General features: G+C 40.9%; 1 protein-coding gene across 4 annotated transcripts in view; it reads right to left on the bottom strand.

Annotated features, from left to right (window-relative positions):
- Positions 1-27,187, bottom strand: part of spag6 (sperm associated antigen 6) — a 208,789-nt gene that overhangs the window by 12,590 nt on the left and 169,012 nt on the right. For all 4 annotated transcript variants that reach the window (XM_043690439.2, XM_043690438.2, XM_087987397.1 and 1 more), the window contains one exon: positions 6,929-7,074. In XM_043690439.2, the coding sequence (XP_043546374.1) occupies positions 6,929-7,074 (146 nt within the window). The remainder of the gene's footprint in view (positions 1-6,928; positions 7,075-27,187) is intronic.

The following is a 27,187-nucleotide window of genomic DNA, read 5'->3' as shown; positions in this document are numbered from 1 at the left end:
CATTTGTTATGATCTTTTGATCTCTCTCCGTATATATTCTGTGCCTGTGTGCTTCTCTTCACTTCATCTGATGAAGGACCAGCGCTTTGAAAGCTTGTGATTTCAAATAAATATGTTGGTCTAAAACCTGGTTTCATGTGACTTCTAACCAAAACCAGAAGTTTCCCATCTTTTGAACCTTCCCAACTGGCTCCAACAAAGATTTATGTTCTTTTTAGAATGAGGCTATGCCTCTCTCCAATTAAAAGTTAATTAAATTCTACTGTTTCAATAAGGAGTCAATCACTAAGATTTCTTAAGCAAAAAAATGAACAAATATTATTACTTGCTAATCCAGAGAAAAATAAAAATCTGACATGAAACATACATATACACAGGTACAAAGTTAAAAAAGAGACAGTATCGATTACAAAAGGAAGATTAAAGCAATATATAGTTTCAAATCTTTTGGAGTCCTTGAGGTTCAGTGTTTTGATCTAAGCATAGTTCGTTGTGTCTTAGATTATCAGCAGTAGCAATTATTTCAGTTATCTTTTCAAGTTCTCGATGTTCTGATGTTTCTTTTGAATTCTTTTGTCACTGGGTGCTCTTTCTTCTTTAGAGTCAGATAGAGAAAGAGCATTCTCTAGCCATTCGATTCTGGAATCTAAAATCCATCTCCTCTTTTCACAAGAAACAGTTTCTTGAAATTTAAGCTTGTTACGTATTTCCATGTCTGAATTAATTGTCTTGAGGTTTGATTATTGTCATTCTTATTTTCATCTCCAGTATGCAAACATTTTCATCAAGGTGTAAACTAGAAATGGAAGAGGAGTGTCCACTGGTAGGGGCTGACTGACTTCTTTGTCTTCGGACAAAATGTTGATTTAAGTCTAGCTGTCTGTTGTGTAATCCATATTGAAATCTGACAACTTGTGACCAGGTGATCCCTTTGGCCATTTTAATTCAGTGTGTTTTTGGTTTATTTTTATGTCCATTTCAGTCCATGAAAGAACCAGGTATCAAATTAGATGACGGAATTCAAAAATTAATAGTTCATGTTTTACATCATATGACATCACATAAATAAATGATGTGTTTTAAGAGGCTCAGTGTCAGTATGATGCTAGGCATATAAACTAAATATCCCAATGATTAGTGGGCCACATTAAATAACATGTCCCTTCGGCTGTTCACACGAGGTAGTGTGTCAACCGTGTTCAACCAGCCGAAGACTTGCAAAATTTAGAAAGTAGTGCCCAAAATTAAATGTGATACTGATATCAAACAACATTTATAAAATAATCCTGACTACACCAATTTAAGAGTATCAGTGTCTCGTGGTGTGATTCATTTGTGCATGATAGAAACTACATTTATTCACATACATGACCTGGTGCTCTCCATGCTAAAAGTATATGCCTATAAATTGCATCTTAAAGGGTTGCAAAGACAATCAATGCCTGCTCTATCCCCACAACAATGCCCTGAACAGAATGGACATGTCTGGTTTGAATTTAATCAGCCAACTGAAACACCTAATAGTTTCTGCTGCTTGTGTATCAGTCATTGTCCAACCAATCAGTAATCTCTTCTCATGCAGTATAAATTGTTTTTTTCTTGTGTTTAAGTCTTTATGAGTGCCAGTTGAAAATCTTCAGTTTCATGTCTCTCTTTACCAATCCCTGACATCTTCACATCCTTTCTAAAGTGCAGTCACTAGAAGTAGAGGCAAAGCTCTAGTTGTGATCTAACCAGGAACTTAAACAGGTTGAGCATAACTTCCCTGCTTTTGTATCCATTCCAACATTCCTATATGCTTTTCTAACAATTCTCTAACTACATCCTACCATCTTCAAAGATCTGTACACATGAACCTCAATTCCTTCTGTCCCTGTAGACCCTTTCGGGCATTTAGTCCATACTGCCTCTCCCTATTACTTCTTCAAAAGTGCATCACCTCACATTTCTCTGTTTTAAATTCTATCTGCCACATACTATCATCAAATTCCTACAGTGTGGAAACAGACCTTCTGCCCAGCATGTCCACACTAACCCTCTGAACAACATCCCACCCAGACCCATTCCCTTATCACTTTACACCTAACCTACACATCCCTGAACACTATGTACGATTTAGCACAGCCAATTCACCTAACTTGCACACCTTTGGATTGTGGGAGGAAACCAGAACACTCAGAGGAAACACACGCAGATATGGGGAGAACATGCAAACTCTACACAGACAGTCGCCTGAGGCTGGAATCGAACCCAGGTCCCTGGCACTGTGAGTTAGCTGTGCTAACCACTGAGCCACTGTGCCGCCCCATCTGTGGTAGTCTATCTGTATCCTGATGCTGTTAATTGATATCATCTTTACAGTCAGATGCACCTCCAAATTTGGATCCATTGGCTACTTTTTAAAAAAATTACTTTGTATTACAATATCAATTCAATTATATATCAAAACAGGTAGTGGTTCTAGCACTGAGTCTTGGGTTGACAACACTGTCTATCATCTTCCAGTCTAAAAACAATCAATACACCATGTCTTGGTCCTTTTCCTTCTGATGCCAAGTTTTTCCAATCCAAGTTGCTCAGACTTCTATTCATGAGCTACAATTTTGTTATTTAGCCTTATATGTAGTCTTTTCTTAAAGACTTTCTTAAACTTCATATATAGAACAGACATTGAATTCCTTCATAACTGTCTCTGATAACTTCAATTATGTTAACTTCAAATTAACTTAACTGAATTAACTTAAATTCAAAATATTCAATTAGATTAGTCAAGCATGATTTATCTTTTACACTTGCTCTCCTTAATTAATTCAAATCTCCTCAAATGCCACAAGATCATTTCCTAAAACCTTACTCAACATTGATGCTAAATGGATCACTAAGGCTATACTTATACCTTTATATGTATTGTTCTTCACTCCTCTGGCACCTTGAAAGAATTGAAGATTATGGCAAGTCCTGCCTTTAGCAAACTGAATTTAAGCCATCCTGACCAGACAATCCATCCACTCTAATCCAGGCCTTCCAGTACATCCTTCCCATTAATTTTCATCCCATCAATTTTCATCCCATCAATATATCCACTGCTTCCAGTTCTGCCTCTATTTTGCCAATATCCTCTTCACTGGTAAACACTAATAATTCATTAGTCTTCAAAAGCCTTATTCTGGACCTCTAAGCATTTATCACCATAATATGCCCTGCCTTCCTTCTTATTATATGTATATTATTTATACCCCACAGGAAGCTTTGGCTTCCCTTTTCTGTTAACTGCTATTCTATTCTCATAATCTCTCTTGCCAGTTGTATTTTCCTCTTTACCTCCTCTCTTGACTTATTATATTTGATTTCATTCTCAGATTAATCTGAAGCACATTATACATGCTTTTTTCTTATTCATCATATTCAATATCGCCCTCATCATCCAAGAAGCCTTGGTTTGGGTTTCCTTTCATTTCCTCTTGTTGGAATGTGCCTAATCTATTTCTGAAACATCTCTCGCCTTGATAGTTTTTCCTGGATATCTTTGGTTCCTCTTTATACTAGTTAGAACTCCTCTTATCCCATTGAAGTCAACATTTTCCAATTCATAAATTCTCTTTTACTTTGTTCCATTGATAAAGTAAACCATATGATACATTAACATCCAGGTAATACTCACAGACATTTGATGATGTAGACTTGCAAACTAGACAGGCACAAATCAAACCTTCTAATTCAACCAAATTATTACCTCCTAGAGGCCACCACAAAGACACTCTCTTTCATTTGCAGAGGCACTCCAACCTTCCAATCTTCTTTATCTAATTAACAATTGCATTCACTCCCTTTAATCTCCTGCAGTTCCTACTCAACCTCTTCATCTCTTCCATCACCCTTTCACAATTGATATTGACATATATCTCTTCCTAATTTCAGTTCACATACCATTCCCTTTCCCCTTTCAGTTCATGGTGGCACCTACCACTAGCTTCCTAAAGTTTGCACTGATGTTCTTCTTCAATTCAGTTTTTTTTAAATATAGATAATCTTGTGGAAAATTGTGGCAAAGTAGGATTTATTCTCTAATCCCTGCCTTCAAGGCATTATGGGTCAACATGCTGTGTGTGATGAGAGTCACATGTGAGTCAGTCTTACAGAAGTAATTGGTTCTTCCCTGAGCAATTAGAGTCATAGAGATGTACAGCACAGAGCAGACCCTTTGGGCTATCTCATCCATGCCAACCAGATATCCTAAATTAATCTAGTCCCATTTGCCAGCATTTGGCCCATTTCCCTCTAAACCCTTCCTATTCATATACCCATCCAGATGCCATCTAAATATTGTAATTGTAGCAGCCTTCACCACTTCCTTTGGCAGCTCATTTCAAACACAGACCATCTTCTGCATGAAGAAGTTGTCCCTTAGGTTCCTTTTCAATCTTTCCCCTCTCACCTGAAACTTATGCCCTCTAGTTTTGAACTCCCCTACCCTACGAAAAATACCTTGTCTATTTACCATATGCATGCCCCTCATGATTTTATAAACCTCTACAAGGTCACCCCCTCAGCCTCCATCGCTTCAGGGAGAATAGCCCCAATCTATTCATCCTCTCCCTGGCAAACATTCCAACCCTGGCATCATCCTTGTAAATCTTTTCTGAACCCTTTCAAGTTTCACAACATCCTTCCTATACCTGGGAGACCAGAATTGCACGCAGTATTCTGAAAGTGGCCTAACCAATGTCTGGTACAGCTGCAACATGACCTCCCAACATCTATAGTCAATGCACTGACCAATAAACGCATGCATACCAAATACCTTCTTCATTCTCCTGTCTGCCTGCAACCCCACTTTCAAAGAACTATGAACCTCCACTCCAAGGTCTCTTTGTTCAGTAACACTCCCCAGGACTTTACCATTAAGTGTGTAAGTCCTACCCCAATTTGCCTTTCCAAAATGTAGTACCTCACATTTATCTAAATTAAACTCCATCTGCCATTCCTCAGCCCATTGGTCCATCTGATCAAGATCCCATTGTACTCTGAGGTACCCTTCTTCATCATCCACTACATCTCCAACTTTGATGTCATCTGCAAACTTACTAATCATACCTCCTACTTTCACATCCAAACAATTTATATAAATGATTAAAAGCAGTGGACCCAGCACCAATTCATGTGGCGTAGGCCTCCAGTCTGCAAAGCTACCCTCCACCACCACCTTCTGTCTTCTACCTTCGAGCCAGTTTTGTATCCAAATGGATATTCCATGTGATCTAACCTTGGTAACCAGTCTACCATGAGGAACCTTGTCAAACGCCTACTGAAGTCCATATAGGTCACATCCACCGCTCTGCCCTCATCAATTCACTTCGTTACTTCTTCACAAAACTCAATCAAGTTAATAAGACACAGTTTCCCATGCTCAAAACCATGCTGACTATCCATAATCAGTCCTTGGCTTTCCAAACACATGTAAGTCCTTTCCCTCTGGATTCCTTCCAACAACTTGCCCACCACTGATGTCAGGCTCATTGGTCTATAGTTCCCTGGCTTTTCCTTACCACCTATCTTAAACAGTGACACCACATTAGCCAACCTACAGACTTCTGGGACCTCACCTGTTGCTACTGAAGATTCAGTCGGTTTTTAGCCCTACAGCAGTGTGCAGTCCATAAGCCCCAGAATACCGTGGGCAGTGAGCCCTAGAACAGCGCGTGGGCTGCGAGCCCTGGAATGGTGCGTGGGCTGCGAGCCTGGAATGTCACGTGGGCTGCGAGCCCAGGAATGTCACGTGGGCTGCGAGCCCAAGAACGTTACATGGGCTGCGAGCCCAGGAACGTTACGTGGGCTGCGAGCCCAGAAACGTTACGTGGGCTGCGAGCCCCAGGGCGGCAAGTGGGCTGTGAGCTCTGGAACGTTACGTGGGCTGTGAGCCCTGGAACAGCACGTGGGCTGTGAGCCCCATGACGGCACGTGGGCCATGAGCCCTGGAGCGGCACATGGGCTGCGAGCCCCGGAACAGCACGTGGGCTGCGAGCCCCGGAACAGCACGTGGGCTGCGAGCCCCGGAACAGCGAAGCAGCAAGCCCTGGTACAGTGCCTGGGTTACAAACCCCAGAGCAGCATGAGTAAGCAGCCCTGGAACATCATGCAGGCAGCGAGTTCTGGGTGGAGACCAGCGCAGGCCAGGCAATCCTGGCATTTACCTTGGAGTAGCTGAGCTGCTGTAGAGAGCAGATTGGGGCTTAGAGCGGAGCGGAGATGGCTGTTGGACTGGAGTCTGGCGCAGTTGGTCAGACCACATGCACAGGCCCTGTGCTGAGCTGCTAAATTGAAATGTCTATTTAAATTTTCCTACCATGTAATATCAACTCTTTAATGTTGTCCTATTTTTAATTTATTTTTCAATTCTGTAAGTAATGCAATCACTTTTGTTCCTCTGCTGTATCCATGACTTGTACCTAAGATGTCACCATAAGAAGGCAGACACTGGAAAAGCTTTTCACTGTACCCCTATGTTGGAGTATACGTGACAACAAAAGGACATTGTATATTGTACTGTATAAAAATCCAGCAGTTTTTGTGGTAATGTTGCTGGTGCAACAACTTTTGAGATTTATTAAATTCAGTTTCATAATTTAGCATAAGTTTTACTCACAGTCCATACCCATCCCAACAATATTCATTTCCCTTTTGTCAGTTTATGCTGCTGATGATGCGATGACTGCACACTCAAAGTGAGCTTGTGTAGTCAGTTTCAAAAGGAGCCAACAAGACTTCTAATTATCAGCAAAACAAATACTGATATAAGAGATAAGTTAAAAGCCCATAATGATCAGATTTTAAGTTGACTACAATATCCTTACTTTTAAAAACACAACTAAGGAGGCATCAATGAAGCAAAGTTGACAAGAACTTTAAGGGAGAACAATATTCATTTTACCTGACAATTTCTTCTGGGTAACAGTTGTTAATGCCATTAATATATTCCTGCATAACTGAACCAGGTTCTGCTTTAATCTCTTGAATCTTCTTCAGTCCACCACTTGTAACAAAAAGACGGCGGGCTTTGGCATCATGTGGTAGTACCTAGTAGAGAGAATGCAAAAATCAAACACCACGTACTTACATGATTTAAGTAGAAGAAAGATTGTACTTTCACCTTAAAGGGAACTGAGCTAAATATGGTAACATGCGATGCAGCTCTGCTCACTTATACTTAGATTTTTCTAAACAGGTCAATATCCTGTGTTCTTTCATGTAGCAAGTGTTTAACAAATAGTACTGGAACACAAAACAAAGAAATAATGTTATACCATTTAACCCCTTGAGCCTGTTCAGGCATTCAATAAGAATATGGCTGATCTATAACCTAACTCTATACATATGTCGTTACCCATACAAACATCGCTTAATATCTTCGGTTAGCAAAAATCTATCAATTGCAGATTTCAAATTTGCAACTGCTTTAACATTAAGTGCCTTTTGTGAAAAAGAGCTACAAATGTCTCCCACCCATTGAGTGAAGAAGTCTTTCTTAATTTCACTTTTTTAAGAGACTCTAAGTTTAGACTATGCCCCCTAGTTGCAAACACCTCAACCAAAGGAAATGATTTCTGTATGCTGCCCTATCTGTTCTCCTTGAAAACCCTGAGCAAATTAGCCCTTAATCTTCTAAATTTCAGGAAAAACAATCCTGTTTTATGTATTCTCTCTTTGTAAATTTGGAATTCAGGTTTTATTTTAATAAATCTATGATGCTCTGCCTCCATGACCAATATATCCTTCCTAAGGCGTCAATAGTAGTGACTGAGTGTTAGCAAATTATGATGGGTGGGGTTAACAAATTGCAGAAACATTGCAGGAAGAAAGTGCAACATTTCAAGAAAATGCACACCAGCTGCAACATTGTTAATATATTAATATTTTAAAATAGTATATTCTTTCAAATTATTATACAAAGTCTATGTATTTTCTCTTTAATCCTGAAAACAAAATCTTCTGACTTGCTGCATTGGTATGCAGCATTGCTGTATGATTTTGTTACATTAAGCTTGTTAAACCCTGGGTTCATTCTATCCTTCTGGTTTCCATTACAAGTTATCCTGAATATAGCTTTGCATCTTCTTAATATCCAATTTAGAATTTCTTTCTTGTGTTTAGTAACACCTGATGTCCTACTGGATGTAGATAAGGTTTTGCACACTTATTTGGAATACTGCCACGGCACATTGAAAAGGAATGTTATCTCATTCATGTGCAGCCAAAGGGAAAAAAGGACATCCTTGCATTCCAGAAACTCCTGTAACACATTGTTACATCTCTCAATTTAATATACATTTGTCAGTAATTGCTTGTGCATTGACATAAATGATAAGGTGCTAGATCCCTTTTCTAATTGCTTTAATGGAGTATGAATGCATTTAGTGAATACAATTGTATTAATAGTACATGGACATAGATTTACAAAGTGGGATGAAAGATGTATGTGTTCTTGTAATGCACACTGGAAACAGTAGTCACACCTAGCTCCGTAGTAATTAACTCAGTCATTGTGTGAGCATGAATTCATCCAAACTCTTCAGGTGACATCATAAATATCTGGTGATTTTTTGTTCTCTGGCTGTGTGAGCTTGGCAGAGTAACTTTGAGCTTTTTTCTTTGGCAAAAAGTCACAGCTATGCATAGGAGCCAAGACTCGGAATTCAACAGTTTTCAGATTTCTATCTAGCTGTATCTCATTTTATACCTGACAATGCTATTTTTTCTCCCTAAAAAGGATATTATATCCTATGTACTGCCCTAACTTTTTCCAATTGTGACTGTAGGATGTTAATGAAAATTATGGATATCGTTTAATATCTATATTGATATAACCTGAGCAGATAGGTACTACTCCTTGGTAGGTACTTGACTGAAAACATATGCTGGCTATTTAATAATGTTTCCTACTCATGCTTCAGCCAACTTGGATTTAATGAAAATAAAATGACTGAGTAAAATGATTTTTCTTGAAGGGGCAATGAAGACGATGGGATTTAGTCATGCTTTCATTCTACTAGTCACACTCATCTACTTGTATGCAAGACCATACAAAAGATGTTGTGAAACTTGAAAATGTTCAGAAAAGATTTATAAGGATGTTGCTGGGATTGAAGGGTTTGAGCTATAGGGAGAGGCTGAATAGATAGGGGCTTTTTTCCCTGGAGCATCAGAGTCTGAGGGGTGATCTCATAGAGGTTTATAAAATCATGACGGGCATGGATAGGGTAAATTGCCAAGGTCATTTTCCTAAGGGAGTTCAAAACTAGAGGGCATAGTTTTAAGGTGAGAGGAAAAAGATTTAAAAGGGACCTGAAAGGAAATTTTTTCATGCAGAGGGTGGTGTGTATAAGGAAGTGAGTTGCCAGAGGTGGCAGTGGAGGAAGTTACAATTACAACATTTAAAAGAATCTGGATGGTACATGAATAGGGTTTAGAGGGTTATGGGCCAAAAGCTGGTAAGTGGGACTAGATCAGTTTTGGATATCTGGTTGGCATGGACAAGTTGGACTGAAGGGTCTGTTTCCATGCTGTATAACTCTATGACTCTAAGACAGCTTTTACAAAACATGGTATAATGTCTGCACAATAAAAATCTGTAGAGCAGTTTTAATTTCCCAGCCTCATGGTGATTCACATTGCACAGGAAGGCTGGATAAACTAACTTGATTCTGAGTTTTATGTGAATGAATTTATCCTTCCTATTACTTGTTGATATTTTAATCTTTTGCACTTCACCAATGAAAACCTTCAAGATGATATTTTTAATAACTGATCAGCTTGAGATGATCCTTCTTAATTTCTAAACACTGCTGCAGTTATCAGTATGCCTTCTTCAGGAATGAGACTCATGCCCGAAACGTTGATTCTCCTGCTCCTTGGATGCTGCCTGACCTACTGCGCTTTTCCAGCAACACATTTTCAGCTCTGATCTCCAGCATCTGCAGTCCTCACTTTCTCCTAGAGGATTCTAACATAATGCAATGTATTCAATTGAAATTAATTTGCATCTCTTCAAGTTTCAAAGGAAGCCAAGGTAAAGCTAATGCTGCCTGCCAAATACAACTGAGGTGCAGAGATGTTATACATTTAAAAAGGCTCGAGTTGTGAATCATTTTTCTATCCTCCAGATTCCACTATCCATGTCAACTAAAATCCAAGATAAATAACTAGCCATCTTGATAATACTGGCCATAGATCTTTCGATAAATTAAATTTGAAACATTAACTTCTAAATTGCATGTTTACCACATGAACAAAGATAAAAAGATGTGATTTTTAAATGAAATGTGTAAAAGACAATGTATGTGTGTGGGCCTAAGATGGATCACTGATAGTGCTTCCTTGATTTGGGATTTGTGTGGATAATATCCACATCACAGCAAGTGTCAGTTAAAGACAAGCAAGTTAAATCATCTCTCCTTAACGTGCGGTGGCGTGACCATTGTTGAACCTCCAACCAACATTACCCTGTGGGTAGCAATGATCAGAAACTTAACTGGAACAGCCACATAAATACTGGGGCTACAAAAGCAAGTCAGAGGTTTGGTATTCTCACTTCTTCACCTTTCAAGTCTCTTTATCAAGTTTAAGCAGTAAATCAGTCATGTGATGGAATATTACACATTTGCCTGGATTATTGAAGTTCCAACAAAGCTCATGAAGTTTCACATCTTCCAGATAAGACAGCCTTTTGACTGTGGAGACAGTGAGGTCTGCAGATGCTGGAGATTGGAATCAAGGGTGTTTTGCTGGAAAAGCACAGCAGGTCAGGCAGCATCCAAGGACCAGGAGAATCGACGTTTCGGGCCGGAGCCCTTCATCAGGAATGAAGGGTTGATGAAAGGCTTCGGCCCAAAAAGAAATTGTCCTGCTCCTCGGATGCTGCCTGACCTGCTGTGCTTTTCCAGCAACACACTAGCGAGCCTTTTAATTATGATTGCATCTAGCAGCATAAATGTTTACTTCCTCCACCACCAACCAACCTTGGCTGCAATAATACCATCTACTGGAAGCACTGCAGTAACTCACCAGAATTCCTGCAACAGGACCACCAAACTGCGACTTCTATTGCTTGGAGGTAGCAGGCGCATGGGAATTTAAAGTTCACCCTCAAGTTACACATATGCTTCTTGGAAATATATAATTGTTCCTTCACTATCTGTGGATTAAATCCTTGAAATTTCCTGCCTAACCTTGGTGCAATTAATCCACAGATTGCAGCAGCTGAAGAAGGTGACACAATGCAACCTTCTCAAGGGCAATTAAACATGGCAAATAAATAGTCCTGCTAGCATTCACTGTCACCTCCAATGAATGAATAAATAAAGTGCTTTAAAATGCTGTGAATAATAAATGGACAGTAAGAAGGATGGGTGGAGGAGGAAATTGTTAGAAGGGTTAGGAACTGGGGTTGGCCATTCATCTCCTTGAGCCTAATCTGCCATTCAATAACATCATGGCTGATATGTGGCCTAACTCCAAATGCTTGCTCTGGGGCATATATCCCTTGATACCCTTGCTTAATAAAAATTTGTCTATCTTAGATTTAAATTTAACTATTGAAGTAGCATTGACTGCTATTTGAGGAAACCTCCCCTTCTCTTTGCATCTGGAAATGCTTTCTAACATTTCTGCTGAATGGCATGATCCTAATTCTTAGGCTATGGATCCTAGTTCGAGAATCGTCAACTTGTCAAAATAATTTATCTTTATCAACCCTATTTTTCCATGTTTATACATGAAGATTTCCATTAGATCATCTCTTAGTCTTCTAAATTCTAGAGAATAAAGGCCTTATTTAGAGTTATAGAATCACACAGCATGGAAATGGATCCTTGGACTAACTCATCCATGCCTACCAGGTATCCCAAACCTAATTGGTCCCATTTACTACACTTGATCCATATGTCTCTAAACTTTTCCTATTCATGTACATGTCCAAATGATTTTTAAATGTTGCAACTGTATCAGTCTCTACCACTTCCTCTGGCAGCTCTTTCCATTAATGCACCACCCTCTTTCTGAAAATGTTGCCCCTCAGGTCCCTTGTACACCTGTGCTGAACTCTCTCCAGAACCAAAACATCTTTCTGGAGCTGTGGTGTCCATATTATTATGGACCAGGCCAGGCCCCCTCAAAATATTTTAAGAAGGTAGCCCAGATCCTAACCTTTTCTTATTTTAAAGGTAGATGTGATGTGGATGTTCCAGGTGTGATGCAGCTGGTTAAACCACTTGGCTTTAAGGAAAACAGAATTTATTTACATACTACAGTTGAAACACAAACAAAGAGAGCAGAATTTAGAATAACTTAACTGTTAGACAACTTAACTGACCCAATACAACAACTTAACTATGGAACTGTTCCAATCCAGTAACATCCCATAGACAAACCCCTTGACAAAAAGGTAAATTGAAAGACAGATTCTTACAGGCAGGAGGGAATAACATTCAAAGACATTCCAGAGAGAAAGTAAGTCAGGAATCATTTGCTGAAACTTGCAACCTTCCTGGACTCCAACATTTTGTGACTGCCACAGTTAAACCAAACTAGAAAAAAACCTGAACTGGGAGAATTGGTCACTCCTCTGCCATTGTTAAACTGGGTTCTTCCTAGACCACTCAGCGTCTCTGCCTTTGTGACCTCTCTTTAAAAAAAACCCAAGGACAAAATAACCTTGTTAAAGTGACAGCGTCATCACAATATCTATTCACAGTACTCTAAGTGGGGTCTAACTAAGGTTTTGTATAACTGTAGCCTTTTAGTTTTGAAAGCCAGCGTTCTACCAGTATCTTTGTCTACTTTCTATACCTCTTCATTTCAAAAAGGTTAGGTGTCCGAACCCCCAAATCTCATTGGACACCCATTATAATTAACTTTGTGCTTCCTCAGAGATAGCCTGATCTATCCTTATCAGTCCAAAATGGATAACCTCACATTTACTAATATTAAAATCCATCTGCCACAACTTTGCCCATGCACCTAATCTATCAATATCCTGTTGTCGACACTGTCTACAAGGCTGCCCAATTTTGTCTCATAAGCAAAATTTGGATATTTTACTTTTTATTCCATTAACAAATATTGTGAATAATTGAGGCCCCAACACAGATCCCTATGGGATACCACTGCCAATTTGAGTACTTACGCATAATTCTAACTTTCTACTTCCTGCCACTCAACCAATTTCCTACCCCTTTTAGTAATCTGCATTCAAATTCTGTGGGCTTCCACATTAGCTAATAGTCTCCTGTATAGGACTTTATCAAACATCTTCTGGATGTCCATATAAGCAACATCCATTGACTGCCATTTCCCTACATTTATTGTAGATGCTTTCCCTTTATAGAATGATAACATTACTTCTTAATGTCATCCACGATCCTTTCAAGTTTTCTTCCATAATCCTTTTTAGCTGCTCTTATAAGCTGCTTTGTGGCCCTTTGTTGGTCTTTGTATTTGTCCCATTCTGTGGGATCTGTACTATTCTTTTCAGTTTTATAAGCCCTTTCTCTTAATTTTATGTTGTCCCTTACCTCCTTAGATATTGATGGATGTTTTATTTTGTGAGGTGGTGTGTTTCCTTCTCATGGGTACAAACTGCTTCTGAATAGCATTAAATGTCTCTTTGAACACTCTCCACTGTTCCCTGGTTGTTTCACCTATTTCCAGTTTACTGTTGACAGTCTCTTTCTCAACCCATTAAAGTCTGACTTACTTAAGTCCAAAATTTTAGAATCTGATTCTTGCTTATCTCTTATAAACACTTGATTAAACTCAATCACCTTATGATCACTATTTGACAAATGCTCATGAATAACTAGGTCACTAAATCATGGTGGCACAGTGGCTCAGTGGTTAGCATTGCTGCCTCACAGTACCAGGGTCCCGGGTTTGATTACGTCCTTGTGCAAATGTCTGGGTGGAGTTTGTACATTCCTCTCATAACTGCATGGATTTCCTCCAGATGCTCCAGTTTCTTCCCACAGTCCAAATATGTGCAAGTAAGGTGGATTGGCCATGCTAAATTTCCCATTGTGTCCAGGGATGTGCAAGCTAGGTGGATTTGACATTGGAAATGAAGTCATTAGGATGAGATGAGTTTGGTGGGATGCTCATTGTTGGGTGAATGGGCTAAATGGCCTGATTCCACACTGTAGGGATGCTGTGATTCTATCATCAGACACATTGCTCATTACTAGATTGAATATTGCTTGTTCCCTTGTCACATCTAAGACATATTGACATATTGACATAGGAAACTATCCTGGATACACTCAAGAAATTCACAACCTTCCTCACAGGTGCTTGTCTGCCTCTCCCAGTCTCTGTTAAGATTAAAATCCCCATTAATTCCACACAATCAAAAGCATAGAATATGGAACAATACAGCGCAGAACAGGCCCTTCGACCCTCGAATTATTCTCAGCTCGTCCCCTTACACTATCCTCTCATCATCCATGTGCTTATCCAAGGATTGTTTAAATCTCCCTAATGTGGCTGAGTTAAATACATTAGTAGGTAGGGCATTCCACACCCTTATCACTCTCTGAGTAGAGAACTTGTCTCTGACATCAGTCTTAAATCTATCACCCCTCAACCTATAGTTATGCCCCCTCGTGCAAGCTGACGTCATCATCCTAGGAAAAAGACCTTCACTGTCTACCCTATCTCATCCTCTGATCATCTTGTATGTCTTTATCAAATCCCCTCTTAGCCTTCTTCTTTCCAATGAGAACAGACCCAAGTCTCTCAGCCTTTCTTCGTAAGACCTTCCCTCCAAACCAGGGAACATCCTGGTAAATCTCCTCTACACCTTTTTCAATGCTTCCACATCCTTCCCAAAATATGGCGACCAGAACTGTACATAATATTCCAAGTGTGGCTGCACCAGCATTTTGTATAGTTGCAGCATGATATTGCGGCTCCAGAATTCAATCCCTCTACGAATGAAACCTAACACACTGTATGCCTTCTTAACAGCATCATCAACCTGGATGGCAACTTTCAGGAATCTAATGTACATGGACTCCAAGATCCCTCTGCATATCCACACTACTAAGAATCTTTCCATTGACCCAGTGCTCTGCTTGCCTGTTATTCTTCCCAAAGTGCATCACCTCACATTTAGCTGCATTGAACTCCATTTGCCACCTCCCATCCAATTCTGCAGTTTATCCAAGTTCCCCTACAACCTGTAACATTCTTCCAAACTGCCCACTACTCCACTGACTTTAGTGTCATCTGCAAATTTACTAATCCATCCACCAATGCTTGCGTCTAAGTCATTTATAAAAATGACAAACAGCAGTGGTCCCAAAACAGATCCTTGTGGCACACCACTAGTAGCTGGACTCCAGGCTAAATATTTTCCTTCAATCATAACTCGCTGCCTTCTTTCAGAAAGCCAGTTTCTAATCCAAACTGGTAAATCCCATGCCTCTGCATTTTCTCCAACAGCTTACCATGTGGAACCTTATCAAAGGCTTTACTGAAGTCCATGTGATACCACATCAACTGCCCTACTCTCATCTACGTGCTTGGTCACCTTTTCAAAAAACTCAATGACGTTTGTGAGACATGACCTGCCCTTCTCGAAACCATGTTGACCTTCTGAAATCAAATTGTTGCTTGCTAGATGATTATAAATCTTATCATTTATAGTCCTTTCCAAAACCTTTCCTACAACAGAAGTAAGGCTCACTGGTCTGTAACAACCTGGGTCATCTCTACTGTCTTCTTGAATAAGGGCACAACATTTGCAATCCTCCAGTCCTCTGGTACTCAGTCTGTAGACAATGACCACTCAAATATCAAACCCAAAGGCTCTGCTATCTCCTCCCTAGCTTCCCAGAGAATCCTCGGATAAATCCCGTCTGGGCCAGGGGACTGTCTACTTTCACTCCTTCTAGAATTGATAACATCTGTTCGTAACTAACTAAAGCATGATTGAAAGAATAGCTTTAAGGAGATTTTGAAGGCAGTGATGGATGTTCCTTGGTGATGCTGCTGAGGAAGGCTGTTCTGAGGTGAAGGACTGAAGGACTACTTGCCAATGGTACAGCAAAGGGATTGATCCTGAGCAACCGATGCAGGAATAAAAGGCAGAAGGCAAATGTGGAGTTGGAGAGCATGATCTAGAATCCTAAACAATTCTCTAAAACACAGAAAGCCAGTGGAGCTTAGTAAGGACATAAGTGACAGGGATGTGGATATTTTGGAAAAACTGGTAATTCCTTAATGGTAGAAATAAAGAAGTTAGTAAGGTGCATATCATAATAGTCTAGTAGCTGTTATTAAAGAAACCAAAAGAGGAGACTATAGTGGTCATGCTAAGGTCATTAGATGCAGACCAAAAATTCGGGTGCAAGGAGATATACAGCTTAGGTGGAGCTTTGTTGGAGCACTGTGGCAAGCCTAAGACAGAAATGTTGCTATGTGAAAACAGTGGTATATTGCTCAGAAAGGCAACTGGGATTTCAGGGTCATATTAACAGTTAGAATAGAGGTGCTCAGCAGAACGGTCATCCAGTCTGTGTTTTGTCTACCCAGTGGAGACCACATTGTGAGCAATGAAAGGGTAGGCTAAATTGATTTAAGTGCAGGTAAACCACTATTTCACCTGAAGGTGTGACTGGAGCCTTAAGTAGTGAGGAGGGAGGAGGTAAACGGGCAGTATTGCACATTTTGCAATTGCATGGGAAGGTGATGCAGGGCTGTGGGGAGGTGTTGAAGGTTGAGGAATAGATCAGGGGTGTCCTGGAGAGAATGATTCTTATGGACTGCTGACCGGGGAAAGAACGGGAATATCTGTCCTAGTGTGGCATCCTAATGGAGTGGTGAAAATGGTGGCTTATGATCCGTTGGGTGGAGCAGCTGATGGAGTTGTCGTGGAAGGGAAAGAAAGAAGTAAGAGCAGGAGTGTGGTTAGATAACAGCTGAAGGCCCTGTCTACTACAGTTGAGGAGAAAGATGGACATATCTGAAGCAAAGGAGAGTGGTGGTGGATACGGACTATTTAACTGGCATTCTCCCCTACACAAGCTCCAACCTCATCATTCTCCAACCCTGTCCACCCCACTTCTACCTTCTTCCACAAACAGGACTGCCTGGGCAGACCCATCGTTTCAATATGTTCCTGGCCCACTGAAGTTATTCCTTCCTACATTGACACGATCTGTTCTTCTCTTGTCCAGTCTCTTCCCACTTTCCAATTTGTGGGCACCAGCCCCCTCCTCTTCACCATGGTTTGGTAATCCTTCTACATGTCCATACCTCATCAGGATGGTCTTCGTGCTCTCTGCTTCTTCTGTGAAAGAAGGTCTGAACCGATACCAGCCACCACCACCAAGCTCAACCCAGTCAAGATCACCCTCACTTTGAACAACTTTTCCTTTAACTCCTCTCACTTTCTTCAGGTCAAGGATGTGGCTATAGGTATCCATATAGGTCCCACTTATGCCCAGCATATATGTGAAATATTCCTTGTTCCTGTCCACAACTCTTTCTCCAGTGCATTCATTGGTGCTGCTTCTTTCATGAAAATGACTCTGAGCTTCCAGAACTCAGTCATTTCAATATGCCACTGTGCTCCAGTGCCAACATTTCTATCTCAGTCCTGTCACAGCACTTCAGTGAAGCGCAACACAAGCTAGAGAAGCAACACTTAACCTTCTGCAGAGGTACCTTACAGCCTAAAGTACTCAACACTGATTTTAACAATTTCAGAGCATGACTACTTCCCTCCAAGTTTGTTGGCTAACCTTACACCCCTAAGTCATGCTCTGTATCTGTTGTTTCTACCACGGCCAACCCATTTTCAATCATTTCCACTTTCTATAATCACCTATTCAGCACTAACTTCTTTCCTTGCTTACTATTAGCAATCCCTCTGTCAGTTTCTTTTTCTGTTCTCTCTCTGAGCATTATCTCCATCTACTGAAATCAGTCCTTTCCCAACCTCTCCCCTACCAACACCGCCATCTTCATCAACATAAATACCACCTTTACCCACCTGTTTTTTGTTACACTAAAGCATCACTGGACTCGAAACATTAATTTGATTTTTCTCTCTCCAGATACTGCCAGACCTGCTGAGTTTCTACAGAACTTGCTATTTTTTCTGCCATCTTACCTTTGGCTTGGGTCTCTCATCAGTCTTGGGCCTTTAGAGATGCAGTGGCACTACCACTACCATGTATGCTGGCAGTGACATGTAGCTACTAGCCTCAGATTAGCTGGCAGGTCTCAGTGGGCAGAACCTCTGTTGCCAGATGTTTTGCAATCGGGGACATCAATTGTGAGGAAGACCCAACAGTGACTACTTAAGTGTCTAAAGCCAATTTGATTTCATCAAACCCTCACCATCCAGCTGATAAGGGTTCTCCATCTCTCCTATGACCAGAGAATGAGATCTCTATCAGAGACACAAAAATGAAGACAGACAGTCAATCTAACGAGGCTGTTCTCGTTAGAGAGAAGAAGGTTGAGAGGTGACTTAATAGAGATATAGAAGATAATCAGAGGGTTAGATAGGGTGGATAGGGAGAGCCTTTTTCCAAGTATGGGGACGGCATCCTGGGAGATAGCAGAGATTGATTGTACAAGACAATTTATTCTGGAGAGGAAGAGTCAGATTTGCTCCTGTTCTTCAGTAACTTGAGCACTGTGGACCATCAACCACAGCAGAATTGTACTTCAACACAATCTGGAAATTCGTGACCTGGCATAAACCTCACTTGACCATTAAGCCAGGGAACAACCTGGTTCAATGGACAGTGTAGAAAGGCATGCCAAGAGCAGCACCAGGTATACCTAAATGAAGCTACCAAACAGGACTACTTGAATGCCAAACAGCATAAGCAGCAAGTGACAGACAGAGCTAAGCAATCCTACAAACAACAAATCAAGTTGACGTTCTGCAGTCCTGCCACATCCAATTGTGAATGATGGTACTCGATTAAACAACTCATTGCAGGAGGACGCTCCACAATATCCCCACCCTCAATGATGTAAGAGGCCAACACATCAATACAAAAGATAAGACTGAAGTACTTGCAGCACTCTTCAGCCAGAAATGTCGAGTGGATAATCCATCTCAGCCTCTTCTAGTGGTCCCCAGCATTACAAATGTCAATTTGACTCACTCCACATGGAGGCACTGGATATTGCAAAGGCTACGGGCCCTGACAATATTCCGGCAATAGTAGATTAGATTAGATTAGATTAGATTACAGTGTGGAAACAGGCCCTTCGGCCCAACAAGTCACACCGACCCGCCGAAGCGAAACCCACCCCTACCCCTACATTTTGCCCCTTACCTAACACTACAGGCAATTTAGTATGGCCAATTCACCTGGCCATAAGTACTTAAGACTTGTGCTCCAAAACTTGCTGCTCTCCTTATCAAGCTCTTCCAGTACAGCGACAATACTGGCATCTACCTGACAGTGGAAAATTGCCCAGGTTTGTTGTAGTGACTGGTAACAGGGCCAGGTGGATCTCACTGTCTATTAGAATCCTGATTGTGGTTGTTAACCTGGATCAATCAGAGAACCGTGGCTGTAACAGGCGATTCAAAGAGTCTCTTCATTTTAGGACTGGCTCTGAGTTGGCTGGTCAGGGGCTATGTACTGTGTACGCGTAAACAAAGGGTGACATGGTGACAAGATACCTGCTTCCTTGGAATTATTTCATATGTTCTGTACACAAAGCAGAATAAATCAAACCTGGCCAATTACAATCCCACCAGTAAACTCTTGATTATCACTAAAGCAATGGGAAGTGTTATCCACAATGCTATAAAGCAGCACTTGCTTAGCAACAACCTGCTCACTGACACTGAATTTGGGTTCTACCAGGGCCACTCAGCTCCTGACATCATTATAGCCTTGGTTCAAACATGGACAAAAAAGCTGAATTCCAGAGATAAGATGCGAGTCACAGCCCTTGACAGCTAGGCTGTATTTGAGTATGGCATCAAGGAGCCCCAGCAAAACTGGAATCAATGGGAATTAGGGGGAAAACTCTCTGCCAGTTGGAATCATAACTGGCACATTGGAAGATGGTTGAAAGTGGTCATTTTAGCTCCAGGACATCTCTGCAGGAGTTCCTCAGGGAATTGTCCTCGACCCAACCATCTTCAGCTGCTTTATTATTGGCCTTCCCAATAAGGTCAGAAGTGGGGATGTTCACTGATGACTGCACAATGTTCAGACCATAAGACACCTTGCAAAATGTCCATATTACAGAGAAGGAAGTGCTGGATGTCTTGAAATGTCTGCGTGGGTTTCCTCTGGGTGCTCCGGTTTCCTCACACAATCCAAAAAATGTGCAGGTTAGGTGAATTGGCCATGCTAAACTGCCCATAGTGTTAGGTGAAGCGGTAAATGTAGGGGAATGGGTCTGGGTGAGTTGCGCTTCGGTGGGTCGGTGTGGACTTGTTGGGCCGAAGGGCCTGCTTCCACACTGTAATCTAATCTAAAAAAAATGCATAAAGGTGGATAAATCCCCAGGACCTGATCAGGTGCACCCTAGATATCTGTGGGAAGCTAGGGAAGGGATTGCTAGCCTCTTGATGAGATATTTGTATCATCGATAGTCACAGGTGAGGTGCCAGAAGATTGGAGGTTGGCTAACGTGGTGCCACTCTTTAAGAAGGGTAGTAAGGGCAAGCCAGGGAACTATAGACCAGTGAGCCTGACGTCGGTGGTGGGCAAGTTGTTGGAGGGAATCCTGAGGGACAGGATGTACATGTATTTGGAAAGGCAAGGATTGATTAGGGATAGTCAACATGGCTTCATGCGTGGGAAATCATGTCTCACAAACTTGATTGAGTTTTTTGAGGAAGTAACAAAGAGAATTGATGAGGGCAGAGCGGTAGATGTGATCCATATGGACTTCAGTAAGGCGTTCAACAAGGTTCCCCATGGGAGACTGGTTAGCAAGGTTAGATCTCACGGAATACAGGGAGAACTTGGCATTTGGATATAGAACTGGCTCAAAGGTAGAAGACAGAGGATGGTGGTGGAGGGTTGTTTTTCAGACTGGAAACCTGAAATAGAGGTGCTGGGTCCTCTATTTTTTGTCATTTACATAAATGATTTGGATGTGAGCATGAGAGGTATAGTTAGTAAGTTTGCAGATGACACCAAAATTGGAGGTGTAGTGGACAGCGAAGAGGGTTACCTCAGATTACAACAGGATTTTGATCAGATGGGCCAATGAGCTGAGAAGTGGCAGATGGAGTTTAATTCAGATAAATGCAAGGTGCTGCATTTTGGGAAAGCAAATCTTAGCAGGACTTATACACTTAATGGTAAAGTCCTAGAGAGTGTTGCTGAACAAAGAGACCTTGGAGTGCAAGTTCATAGCTCCTTGAAAGTGGAGTTGCAGGTAGATAGGATAGTGAAGAAGGCATTTGGTATGCTTTCTTTTATTGGTCAGAGTATTGAGTACAGGAGATGGGAGGTCATGTTGCGGCTGTTCAGGACATTGGTTAGGCCACAGTTGGAATATTGCGTGCAATTCTGGTCTCCTTTTAATCGGAAAGATGTTGTGAAACTTGAAAGGATTCAGAAAAGATTTACAAGAATGTTGCCATGGTTGGAGGATTTCAGCTATGGAGAGAGGCTGAACAGGCTGGGGCTGTTTTCCCTGGAGCGTCAGAGGCTGAGGGGCGACCTTATAGAAGTTTACAAAATTATGGGGGCATGGATAGGATAAATAGACAAGTCTTTTCACTGGGGTCGGGAAGTCCAGAACTAGAGGGCATAGGTTTAGGGTGAGAGGGGAAAAGTATAAAAGTGACCTAAGGGGCGACTTCTTCATGCAGAGGGTGGTACATGTATGGAATGAGCTGCCAGAGGAAGTGGTGGAGGTTGGTACAATTGCAACATTTAAAAGGCATTTGGATGGGTATAGGAATAGGAAGGGTTTGGAGGGATATGGGCCGGGTGCTGGCAGGTGGGACTAGATTGGGTTGGGATACCTGGTTGGCATGGACATGTTGGACCGAACACTCTTCTGTGCTGTACATCTCTATGACAGAGGCCATTAGGTCCATCGAACCTGCTCTATCATTTAATCACATGTTTCCCAACCCTTCTTCTGTCTTCTCCCCATAACCTTTGATCCCCTTTCTAATCAAGAACACATCTCTGTCTTAAAAACACTCAGTGTCTTGGCCTTCACAGCCTTCTTCGGCAATGAACTTCTCAGATTCACCACTCTCTGGCTGAAGAAATTCTTCCTCATCTCAGTTCTTAAAAGGTTGTCCCTTCACTCTGACACTGAGGCCTTAGGTCCTAGTCTCTCCTACTGGAGGAAATATCTTCTCCTTGTCCACTTTATCCAGGCCTCTCAGCATCAATATCATTCAAATGGAGTGACAGAGTTGGGGGAAGATAGTGTATGATAGGGTTTATATGAGACATAAAATAATGTTGAAGAGGTTTAGAGAATGAGGAAGATACATTATGATAAGGAAGATAAGAAAGTTTTAAGCCCCACAAAGATGATGAGCTTATGATGGTGGCTGGTGGCAGTTGGGGCAGTCAATGTGGAAAATAAAATTTAAAAGATTGGTTGTAATGTGATTTTTACAAAGAGAAAATCTAATTTTCTCTTTATCCATTTCAATCTTTAATCTGCTTTAATATGCACAAACATGTGAAAGGCAGTAACGCCATTATTGCTTCCCATTCCCTGTGGGATTCACTGTGGTGATTATGTTACAGAAAGCAAGAACTTGCATTCATAAGCACCTTTTAGAATATCAAAAGTGTTTACAATCAGTGACATAACTTAAAGCAATGTAGGAAACATAACAGCTTTTCAAACAGCAAGATCTACAAAAAACATTAAAATAAATGACCAGGTTGTTGATTAAGTAATAAAGTTTGGCTAGGATATTAAAACTTGTCGTTCTTCTGCCTACAGTATCATTGTAAACTGGTGTTTGGTCTAATAAATCAGGCAAAAGACGACTGTTTAAACAATGAAGTATCAGCATAGACCATACGTTCAAATTTATGGAGTGGGCCTTGAATTCAGAACTTTGTGATTCAAAAGTGAGAGTGCTGAGAAAAACCTGACACAATATATAGTTTATTAAGTACAGTGAGATAAAGATAGTAATATGTGACAGGCCCTTTTGCACGAGAACAATGTCATCATTTTAAGTTGCCACCCCACTGTTGCTCCAAATTGATTGTCTGCTGGAAAGCATCATAAAGGGTTGTTCTTGTTAGAATTCCCAGAACTGTAAATGATTCAACTTGAAAACCTATTTCAGATACATTTCTGACTGTTGGTGTGGAATTTTGGTACCTTAACAGAAGTGAAACTCTGAGCAGGAGCCTAGACAATGCCATTTATCATCCATGGGGAAGTGGGAGAATTCGGAAGAATGTAATTTTACTGAATGAAGCACGTAATAATATGTTAGTAACATGGCAAGTCCAGTGTAAAGGAATATAATGCAGTGTTTATCATCTGGCAATATCCATGATAACTGAACTAATCCCAATTACCAGCTCATAGGGTATGAAACATTATAACCAAATCACAGGTAAACCTGCCTCTGTCCACAGAATAGTACAGTTGACACTTGCGGTAAAGAATCCCCTTCCTCTCACTGAGCAGCAAAAATAACATTAGAACCTCCCCTTCCCCATAGTAGTCATGATTCGGAGATGCCGGTGTTGGACTGGGGTGTACAAAGTTAAAAATCACACAACACCAGGTTATAGTCCAACAGGTTTAATTGGAAGCACACTAGCTTTCGGAGCGACGCTGCTTCGACAATCACCTGATGAAGGAGCGTCGCTCCGAAAGCTAGTGTGCTTCCAATTAAACCTGTTGGACTATAACCTTGTGGTGTGTATTTTTAACTTTGTATTCCCCATAGTAGGCAGTGTTCCTTTTCCCTGGCCTCTTGCTCAAAGGTATCTAGGTCACTGTACACAAGCCCCAAGTTCGTAAACCAACACCCTGTATTATAATCAAAAGCAATACCTTCTGCCCATTACTACTAACAGTGAGGAGCATCTTGATTTAATCCCCTGCCAGCTTGATGGCCCATTGATACAGTGTAAAGCATTCAGATTTTACATCAAAAACACTTCTTTACTGACAAACATTTTAAAGGAAGGCACCACATTCAGTCCATTGTTTTTTCTTAGCTTCTCCTCACATCCTCTCCTTTAAATCTCCAATTACCTTTTTCCCTTTCCTTGCTGGACAACTCCTGTTTTTTTATCCCAATTTTACCTTTTTACTTTGTCATCACTCATCCCTCTTACTCTTTTCCCTCACTATCTTTCTCTCCTCCTTTCTCCCTACCTTCTCCAGTCTCCCATTTTTATATCCACCACTTTGTCCAAATTACCCCTCTAACTGGGATAATAAATAGACTTTGTCTTGGCACTCGGTGTGCAATGTTCACAGAAAATCAAATACAGAGAATCCCCAATTAGATGTTAAATTCCTGAAAATCACTGAATTAAGAAAAACTGCATTATTCAAAATAAATGTTTCCATAGAAACCCATGTAAACTTTCAGGTTACGTGACCGGAACATCAGACAAGTAATGAATACAAATACAAAGTTAATATAAAACACCAAAATATGAGAAAAGAATATATTGTAATGTTTGTTTCCTCATATTCAAGATTACTTATCTGGAGTTGGAAGTCTGTGGATCTTCATTTGACTCATCTGCAGCTCTGACAGGTTGATGCTGATCAGATTACTCTTATGTTACTTCAGAGGTGAAGGGCTGAGCATCCTTGGGGGCAATTTTTCTTAAATAATCCAGCTTTAATTGAGTTGCTAACTTCTTTTTCTCTCTGCACATTTCCCAATAGGATTGAATGGCATCATTTACAAGTCTGGCCAACTTGTACCTCTGTTTTCCTCATTCTTTAACCACTTCCTGCAGCAACCTGGCAAATGCTTTTGTGGTTTCAGCATCAGTTTGGGCTGCTTCACAAGTCATCTTAATATTATGCAGCATGGCTTTCTTAAAATGTTCAAACCATCCATGAAAACATTTCACATTAGGATCATTTAATTTCTTTTCAAGTCCTCATACAGGCTTCCATCTTTTTCCAGTATCACATACAAAACAATTACATTTCCTTAATTTTGATGTGAATCCAGAATGCTAAAAGTCTTTCCAAATCCTCCTCCATTATCTGAGAACATGCATGACTTGCACTTAACAGAGTTAGACTTTTGCTTCTCACTTTAATTTATTTGCATTATGTTGAATTATAAACAAAGGCAAAGCAATGAGACCTAAAGCTCTTTCAATATCCATATTTCACTCATCACGTTTGAATCTGGACAGCATGACTAAGTTACCACTCAGCAAAATGAATTTCCTGCTTTTCTTAGGTACAATTCCTTTGCTTTCACAGCTAGTGCACTGAGGAGCCTTGCTCCATGGAAATGTCATTCAGGCAGGCAACAGCCAAGAAAAACTAAATGAACAGGAACTTGCCCAATTTATTGCATTAATTCCTCCATGCTACTGGGTGTCAGGTAATAATTGTGTTATTGTGAATCAGGTGCCTATTATTGAAATGATGCACAGTGAAGTAAAAGCTGTGTTATGGTGAAACTGTGTTAATTGAAACCAAATATTTTGAGGATTTACCTGTAATTAAAAAAAAATTGTTTGCAGGTATAACCTGTCAGCCTGTTCCACTATAAGGCCAGATTTTCCAATTTATAGTTAAAGTTTGGTGCTTAGAGTCAGAGAGTTATAGACATATACAGCACAGAAAAGACTTTATGGCTCCTTGTGCCCACGCTGAATAATTAAGCCAAGTATATCATGTGCCTTCTTAACCACTATCCACCTGTCCTGATATCTTAACTTTGTTGAAGACAGTAATTTCTACCATGAATTATTTCATGCAATTACATGATTCTCACCTCATTATTTGTGTCAGGGCAGCACAGTGGCACAGTAGTTAGCACTGCTGCCGAACAGCATCATTTAATTCTGCCACTTCACAGATATTTCAGAAAGAATCTTAGCTTGCAAGCCTCAGCATCACATACAGAATGTATACTGAAGGGATTGCAGCTATCTTGTGCTTTTAAAGTACTAACCACCCAGGTTGCTGCAATTACTACACATTGAGGATGGTTCACCACTTGACAGGGTTATAGATGTTCATGAAATGCCATTACACACAGTCCTTCTCTTTATCTTTCGGCAGGAGAGATTGCTCCACAAATGTGCAGAGTAGGCAAAGACTGGCAGAGGGTTGCTGGACATCAGACTCTTCAGCCTACTTTGGGAAGTGGGCAGTAAAGCTGGTCAGGGAAAATCAAGACCAATCCTGATGCAGTGGGGAGACTTGAATGCCCAGGAACTCAGCGAGAAATATTACACTGTCTGGTCTTGTCAGATGTGTATAAAGACAAACATATTGGTCTGCATTATCTTCACTAACTGATTCTTTCTCTTCTCTTCTACAGATACCCACTAATACACAATGCAAGAGGCTGCAGCCTCCTCCAACCCAAAAACAATCAAATTGGTGAGTACTCTACCAAACTAGACTTGAGGATGCTACTCACTAATATGGTGGTTCTGGCATGCGAGTGTTTGGCTGCACCGTTGGCAGCCACCTGGAAGCCAACAGAATGCTGAATATACATTCCAAACATCACTCCATCGCTTTCACCAAAAAAATGTCAGTATAAATGTCAAGCCAAAGGGAGGGCTGGATCACATCAATCTTACTCCAGGTGCCCCTTCCTTTAGTGGAGACAGTGAGGGAGGAGGACTATCAGATAGGCACACTGGGAGCTTCTTCTCAGAACATTCCAGAGCTACCCTCCACCTCCTCCTTCTCTCCTCTACCATTGGCCCCATTGCCTGCAGCAGCTGAGGCCCAAGAAGGTTGTGCCTGTACTTATGCAGGGCACTTATGCAGGGCTGTGACTGTCTAGACCCACAGCCTTCACAAGATGTCCACCCAAGTCTTCGAAATCACCAGGGGATACGAGTCAGCAGACTCTCTCCACTGTAGCTATGGAATTGGGCCTGCACCTAGACATAATTTTTAAGGACATATCCATAGCATACGTGCTCAATCAATGTTTATATATATATATAATCTACACTTTTGTAAATCT

Source organism: Chiloscyllium plagiosum, unplaced genomic scaffold (genome assembly GCF_037043375.1).
Source record: "Chiloscyllium plagiosum isolate Xiang-an unplaced genomic scaffold, Cpla_swu_hap1 HiC_scaffold_5, whole genome shotgun sequence".
Classification (NCBI taxonomy): domain Eukaryota; kingdom Metazoa; phylum Chordata; class Chondrichthyes; order Orectolobiformes; family Hemiscylliidae; genus Chiloscyllium; species Chiloscyllium plagiosum.
This window is presented reverse-complemented; position numbering and strand designations above follow the sequence as displayed.